Source organism: Saccoglossus kowalevskii, chromosome 19 (assembly GCF_978046115.1).
Source record: "Saccoglossus kowalevskii chromosome 19, keSacKowa6.1, whole genome shotgun sequence".
Classification (NCBI taxonomy): domain Eukaryota; kingdom Metazoa; phylum Hemichordata; class Enteropneusta; family Harrimaniidae; genus Saccoglossus; species Saccoglossus kowalevskii.
The window spans coordinates 14,737,073-14,745,749 of NC_140659.1; the positions used below are offsets into that span (position 1 = coordinate 14,737,073).

Consider the following 8,677-nt stretch of genomic DNA (forward strand, 5'->3'; position numbering starts at 1 on the left):
ATTTTTTTCAGTGGCTGTGTGACCGTGTGTCTGACACATTCATATGCAAATGACTAATCTGTGAAACAAACAGGGGCAGAGACAAACCACTCAAATGTTTGGAAACACTCATTGTGTGTCAGATAGCTACTGATAACACATCCTAACATTGCTTTGTCTTGAGTTTATCTTTGAAACTTATAGACACACAGATTAAACCTGTGTTGTTGATTTTGGAAAACACTACTGAGGCTGCCTTGCTTCCCTTCAGAAAATCTACATTTTAACCAACTTACATGACATTCTATGTTATATTGACTTTATCATATGAAAGTTTATGGTGCATTTCATCAATTAATAAATAAATGTGAAAATCGTAATTTTCAACACAAATAATAGTCTCGCTACCTTAAGATACACTTAAATTAGAGAATTAAAGTTATAACGAAATAAACAAATCTGTGAGAGTAGTAGTAGTGAGTATAAAACCCATACAGCTGAAAGTTTTTAAGAAAAAGATGAAAATATTAAGATGATGGATGGGCAATCAGTAATATGAACAGCTCCACTCTGTCAACTAACTTGATAGCGGAGCTAAGAAAGGTTATAACTCTGTATTCTTCTTTTTGTTCCTACATATACAGGCATTCTTTTGAGCTTCCAAGTATGACTTACATCCTAATCCAACAGTGCCTGCGTACATCAAGTCAGCAGTTGTCTTACAACCTGTCGATATCAAATAAAACAGAGCAAATTAAAAAAAATTACGGGTAATTGTAAACAAACATTGACAATGCCCAGTCCTTGTTCTGTATTACTGGTAAATACAGATTCCACCAATAGTAGGGATTCATAATTATGGGGATTATTTATGGCTATAGTATAGTAATGTATTCTGTTGTTGAGTGAAAAATGTAAATGCCAGCATGTTCACTGAATTTGAACAAATAGCGTAAGCTTTATCAGAGAAACATATGATCTATACTCAACTTCAATTATTCATACAAATTACACAACAAGCATGAAATGCGGTATGCGGTGGTTGCAGCACCCAGATGCCACACGCGTTTATTACAATGTTTATTTATCACCCCTTACATATGTAAATATACACGAAATTGATGCCAAACCCCATCGCGAATACATCGACCGCCCAGGAAAACCAGATATAAAAACCTGTCAATGGAGTATAACATCTGGAAACCTGTACCCGACGCAATGTCAGATCATGGAGCTCCATGGTCAGATGTACCTAGGGGTAGACGTCGGGCGTCATTCATATTAAGAAAACTATACATTTATGAAAATAAAAAATACATCGCGAGTTGTTTGCAACCGAGACTGAATACAATAGAATACTCTTCTTACTATATACTCATGAGCACCTGGCTACTTAGCCACTAACCAATCGGAGCAGGTGCAATGGCATCTGAATAATTTACATATGAATAGATAACAATTATCTGCTAATCTATGAAACGCAGATAATTTATCATTAAAATGTTTTAACCACTTTATACAAAACTACTGAAAATTGAATCAGACTGTGAAACAACAAAGTTGCAGTTCAAATTTCATTTCTTAATATATTATATGTTTAGCAATAAACCTACAAAAAGGTGATGCAGAAACTGTAATAGACATTTTTAGTGTTTTTGTTCCCATTGCATATAGTGCACTCGGCAATTCAACAAACATGAACTGCAATTTACACAGCGCTTTACACAGCGCCCCCAACACCAAGGTTGTATAAAACTTTCTATATCTTTAATGTGTAGTCACATGGACATTTAAATCCTGAAATATTGTTGTGAATGTAATTAGTATGAGTACAGGAATCAGTACAGTTTTCTAGGGAGTTCATAGGGATGGACTCAATTATCAGTACCACTCTCCCCATCTCTCTAACACACAATACACAACAGTGAAACATATGTCACATCCCCTCCTTTCTACCGTTCCTGTCACCCCCCAAAAAACTTAATATGTATCAGCCACAGTCCCTCTTCCCCCAGTCTGTAAACGGATATTGTTTAAGCTAAATTAGTGAGACAACGTTTGTAATGGCAATATATGAATCATGGTGACTTGGTTGGTTATATGGGTGGTTAAATGGTCACAGAGGTCTGCTCAACTTTTTTAAATTTTAGCATGACCAAGCTTAAGAATGATTTTCAATTATTTTGTCTTTTAACACTACATCAGCAGAAACCATTGACTGTTTTTTTTTACAAAAACTATGATGATCATGGTGCCAATTAACATACTAAATGTTTGTGTTAATCTTTGTGAAACTATTAAGGTAGAGATGCAGTTTACCTGGCAGGTATATTAATTAGTTAATTAGGCAACCAAGACGACCTACCTTGTTCACAGAACTGTATATTTTCGGAAAGCTTATTGTATGAATTTTAAAATTTTGTAAGTATTCTTTTTTTATGAACACTGTAGTTTGAAATATGCACAAAAATGTTTTTTTGGGGTCAAAAGTGATTAAAAAAAATTAGCTTCTAAACCATGCCTCTGTTTCCTGTCAAAATTGCAAACTTTCTACCAGTTGTCAATTTTGCTGGGCAGCAGCTCAAATTTTAAGTTTATCCATGAATTAACACCCAGGATAGTTGTGTGTGCGATTGTTGTAAACACTGTTCAACCAAAAACCATTTCCCGATGGCGTTTTGAAGATAAACACATTGTCAATCACTTGTGAAAATTTCAAAAGAAAAGGTCAAAGCGTCTAGGAGCTTTTTTTTTAAAGTTCTGGGATGTGGACTAAAAAGAAGCTGAGATAATTGCTAATTTGCATATTTTATAGTGAATCATTTTGGAAATTAGCTTGAAGTGTTAAAGTAAATTTTGAAGATTGTTTGTTCCGAGAAAACTCTGTATTTTAAGATACAAAAAGTGTTGATAAAATCAAGATGGCAATATCAGAAACGTTAAGTTTGCAGATTGTACTTGTTTTGCATACATTAAATTGTTAATTAAACAGATTTTCCAGTAGTTTGTTAATATTGATACTGAATACTGCTTCCATAACATGCATACAAATGTAGTCTCTGCCCTAATATGAAATATGTTCAGTGGTTAGAACAACAAGTTTTAAAATTGGTGTTAGTTTAATTTTTTTAGTATTTATGACATAGCTACACTGACTGAATAACTTCTATGCTTCCAAAATACCGATACTCATCGAAAAGTTATTTTACCAGTAATGATCATTTGTACAATAGACTGGATGTCACTGAGCCCCTGCGCTTCTCCTATAGGATATATGTAACATTTTTTTGACCGAAGCAGAGACATGCAATAACCATGAATTCTGTGCAGGTATATATAAAATTATAAACCACATTGTTGTATCCTGTAAACCATCACAAAGCCAAAGGTTTACACTTTGCTTAAAGAAAAAAAGTCGGTTAATGGGAACATACTATGATCTGAAAACTGGATGATGTGATCAACGTTTTTACAATGGTACTATAAGGTACTTATTTTCACTTGGAATTTTGATATTTTCGCTGAAGGGGTGAAAAATAAAAAACAGCAACATTACTTTTTTTCCTGTATTTTACAATCAACTCATCAAAAATCAGTAAAAAAATGAACTTCATACAGAGCAGCCAAAAATATTTTTTTTCGATGAAAATTATAATTCCAGTTAAAATATTATTTTACAGTTTTCTCTTGGAATTAAATTTCGCTATTTTCTAAGGTTTGATTCAGTGAAAATAAAATCCAGTGAATATGCCTTTTTCTTATATTTTACATTCAACTCATCAAAAATCAGTGAAAATTAATTTCATAACAAAATACCGAAGAAGTCTGTTCAGCAAAAATTAATTCTAGTTAAAATAAAGTATTTTACAGTATACATACGAGTCATAATTTTTATATTATAAACTCACCGCTGAGCTGCTGCTTTGATAGTTTTTTCTCATCTTTGTACATTTTACACATTTTATCCAGGCATTTCTTGAATCTGTCATCACATTCATTTCTATTATTGCCACATGTGTCATAACATATATCGTGTCTATCACAGCATCTGGTCATCTCAGGCATCGACTCGGTATCTATCTGAAATAAATACAATCAGTAGACCATAAGTTGAATGTTACTAGTGTCATGCTATTATATTTTATATTCTACTCTCTAAATTCTATTGTATTAGATTCTATAAGTTGTATCCTATTGTATTCTATAGATTCTTTATCTATTATATGTGTATTGTATCCCATCTTATTCTATTATAATAAATTTCATTAGATTTTATATTCTATGTTATATCACATAGTTATATTGTAAAGAATATATGTATTGTATCCTATTCTATTCTATTCTATTCTATTCTATTCTATAGATTTTATTGCATTATATATATGTTGTATCATATTCTAGTTCATTCTATATATTATATATTATATTTTATAATACTGTAAAACTAAAAGGATTAATTATTCACTGGGTTTTAATTTCGCTTATTTCGCTGACTGGAAAATGCGCTTATTTAAAACCCACTGAATATGTAAAATTGAGCATAGAACACATTATCTAAATGATAAAACCGTGAATTTAAAACCCACTGAATATGCCTGAAATAGTGAATAAGCGAAATTTAAACCCAGTGAAAATTAGTCATTTTACAGTATAATATACTTTAATACATTCTATATTGTATGTTATATCACATAGTTATATTGTAAAGAATATATGTATTGTATCCTATTCTATTCTATAGATTTTATTGCATTATATATATGTTGTATCATATTCTAGTTCATTCTATATATTATATATCATATTTTACAGTATAATATACTTTAATACATTTTATATTCTATGTTATATCCTATCAGGAATGCGTTAACCCCATATTTTGCTTCCCGGACTCAAATTATTGAAGAGGGACCCAGTTTTTCAGGCAAGCTGGGGTCCAATCTCCAATAAAGTTATCCAGGGTCAAATTTGAATTTCGTAAAATTTTGTAAGTGTAACCGTCTTGCCGAGACACTAGTGCAAACCCTGTCCTATTATGATAAGTTATATTGTAAAAGAATGTATATATTGTATCCTAGTGTATTCTATTTATTCTATATAAGGCCACACTGATTTAATGTTATGGATGACATCCTCTGGAGATCCCACATCTAATGCGAGAGGGCGAAAAAAAAAAAAAAAAAAAAAAACCTGCCAAAAAAAAAAACAGAACTACGGAGCTGGTATAATAATTACAAATTGAACTACAGAACCAATTGTATCATAAAAACAACAAGAAATAAATAAATATTAAATAAAGTAAAACTTACTGTGTTGTATTGAAAAAAAATTGAATTAAAAATGAACAAATAAGTTTGTCAACAGCAACCTGGAAATTAACTTCTTTGACATTCAAACTACAGCTTTTAAAGTGACACTTCAGATAGACTAAGTGTAGACACAAATGCTCTAGAACTACTTCAACTATGTAACAAATTATAAGAGGCTCGGTATTGAAAAAAAAAACCAACAAAAATTTGGATGCAGAAAATTATGTACATGTATCTTGATGAAAATTTGTCATATGATCAAAATATTACTGACTGTGTGTGCAAGCAAATTATCCAAATCAGAAAATGGGAAAAAAAATAATAAGAAACTTTTCTTCATCTCAAAAGCGGATTTCGGCCAAGGAGCTTCCTCTGCTTTCGTTGCAGTTTTGTCAGCTTCAATGCGGAAAAAGCAAACGAACTGACTTGTTGCCTGACTGACTGTTAGGCCACCATACACCTTCACTCCTTTCCCATTTTTCTCATCATTGCGGAAGAAACGCGGGACAGCCACTCTGGACAATATGTCCTTAAAGTTGTCTGGGCGAAACTCGCTTGCCGCTACCAATCTCTCGTATAGCTGTGTAAACGTCACATCTCCCTGGCCGACGTCAATTGCGTACCAGTCCCTCCTTTTATGCTCACGTATTTTGGTGGTGTGGTCGCCATGTTGGAATTCCCGGCAACGTAATACGCATGTGCAGAAGATCATTAACGACAAAATTGGCACGTTTTGAGGTAGTCCAAAACAAGTTTTACGCCAAGCTGGTGCTTTGCGACAATACGAGTCGGCAAGTTTTGGACAGAAAACCAATCTGTGGAGACTCGTCGTCGGAGATTTTTTTTTTTTTTGTGAGAACAGGCGAAAACTAATGCGCGCGCGGATGTCATCCATATAATTAAGTCGGTGTGGCCTAATTGTGAAACCAATGAAAGTGTTTTACTTAATCCAAATTCTATCACTTACCTCTAGACCCATAGATCCACATCCATTGGAAGTTCTTTTGTGATTAGGATTTTTCTCAGGTTTTGCTCCTGCAACATGAAACACATGTTAACAAAGAGTGAATAAATAAGACCACACAATACAAATCCTTGTTCATCAAACCTGCTTACATGTAACTAAATGCATTATTTGGAATTTTGTGTTTATTTGCACAAGATTCTCACAAACATTGGGTTGAGTTGTCTGCATATGCATCTTCCTCAACAACTATCATAGACATTGCCAACCACCAACGATCATCAGGTACAATGTTCACAACAACGATTAGTTCTTGTGATATCGGTGGAAAATATGAAAAACTAATTAGTATGCAAATTATGCAATAGATTAGATTTGCATAAATTTGATTACTAAACTAATCAGATTGTTGCATTTTACCAGAGCACACCTATAGAGTAAGTTTCATTGAAATGCAATAATTGGTTTATGAGATATCAAAAGAGCAGTGATACTTACATGTAAAGTATATACTACATACATACAGACACACAGACAGGGTAACCGCAAAGACACCCATTTCGTGCTTCACAAAACGAAAGCCAAAATAGGTGCTAGCAGGGAATTGTTAATCATGTGACCCGTTGTTCCATTGTTTTTATGCAGATTTGACACGCTAAGAGTGAATAAATCACATTTTTATTGAATCCATGATTATAAATCACAGTTTTTATAAAGGTCGTTTCAATCTTGTACAACGTAACTATATAATTGTACCTTAAAGTCTATACAACCAATGTTGAATAATGGAAACGATTTTTGAAAATATTTTCACATTTGTGACTTCTTGACAATTATTTTTGCCATTTTATTTGTAATATCCTGCTACATATTTATTCTTTATTACATGACCTTGGCATATTCTATATCCAAAATAAAATCACCATGCATTTTTACACTGGAAAACAAAAGCCCTTTTTTAAAATTTACAGAAGTAATTAAGTAAGACAATTGTCGACAAAATAGTCCCGCATAAAATCAGTTAGTTGTTTAATCACCATGCATTTTTACACTGAAGAACAAACGCCCTTTTTTAAAAATTGCATAAAATCAGTTACTTAGTTGTTTAATACTATGTTAATAATATTACTTTTTCAAGCGTTTAAAATGGTGGCCAAATTTCTCGATTAAGAGAAAGTCTCCAAAGATTTTTAAAAGTCACTAAAAAATGTTGACGATAGTTCTGACTACAGTCCGGTTGGTTATTATTGGGATCGGCCGGTTTTGCAGAGACCATTGCATGCGCGCAGCCTGTGGGATTGCTGTGTTACGCTGACGTGTACTAAAAATATATACCGAATACACAGACAAGTCAGTTGACAACAATTGTGGTCTCAAATTGGCTTAAAAAATACGTCACCAAAACATTTATAATATCTTATGTAACAACAGTGACAGTGTTTTTTAATAATTTCTGTGAAAAGATAAGTAAATAAATAAATATCAACCATAGGGGCTATGTATCAACATACCGTTAGAGCACTCATAAACACAGTCGGTTGAAGCCACGTCAAACATGTCAAACAAACCGCCCAGCTTATCGAGACCTTCAGCGAATCCTTTCATTCCATCGGCAAGTCCTCTCATACCATTTCTAAGTCCCCCTCCGCCTTTATCACCGCCAAATACAGAATAAATACAGAGACTGAGATACAGACATCGTAGATACAAATCACACATGTTAGCCATAAACCCGGAAGTACTGTTGTGGGACCACGTGACATAAGCCCCGGTTAAAGTCACGTGTATAGTTTAGGTCATTGACCCATCCTTCGTATTATGAATGTACTTGTGTACGTTCCCACGCTGTTATTACCAAACGCTTCAGCGTGGCTTGTTTTCAGGGGTGGGTGATACCAAGGTGGAAAATGGATGCACATATGGGGGTAATTCCTGGAATTGCAATAGAGAGGGTTCAGGCTGAAATACAATATATAGTGTTTCCATGTTTCGTCTGATATTTTTGGGGTATTCTGCTGCTGTAAATAATGCAAGATTTGTTCCGAAATTCAGTGTGTTGTGTGCACTCCGGGGTTAATCATTTTTAGCTCAAAACACCCCTATTTTTAATGGCAGAGTCAAATAGTTTCACTCCCACTGAGAAATCTGCATTGTTGCTTGAATGAGAGCTAATTAAACACATTGTCCAGACCGGCGAAAGTGTATGCAACAGCCAATTTTAACAGCCTGTCACGTGATTTTACTCTGAATGTCAACATGAAAAGAGGCTCGTCCATTTTACGCAGGAATAATTGAGAGTAGAATATGTGAGGGATTGTATCAACAGAGAAGAGTATACTGAAAAGTAATATTTATCCTTCTTTTGCATCGCTGAGCATTTCTGTTTTAGTATACTGGTTTGAAAATGTTAAATTTGCATGATTTG

The 8,677-nt window shown here is 33.6% G+C and overlaps 1 protein-coding gene across 1 annotated transcript; it reads right to left on the reverse strand.

Annotated features, from left to right (window-relative positions):
- Positions 1–442: 442 nt before the first annotated feature.
- On the reverse strand, positions 443–8,016 carry LOC146730312 (group XIIA secretory phospholipase A2-like). The gene is made up of 4 exons (XM_085493613.1): positions 7,764–8,016; positions 6,256–6,323; positions 3,888–4,059; positions 443–705 (listed from the first exon to the last, which is right to left on the reverse strand). Exons 1-4 carry the CDS (start codon positions 7,978–7,980, stop codon positions 584–586), a joined length of 579 nt encoding a protein of 192 aa, XP_085349739.1. The 5' UTR covers positions 7,981–8,016; the 3' UTR covers positions 443–583.
- Positions 8,017–8,677: the final 661 nt, after the last annotated feature.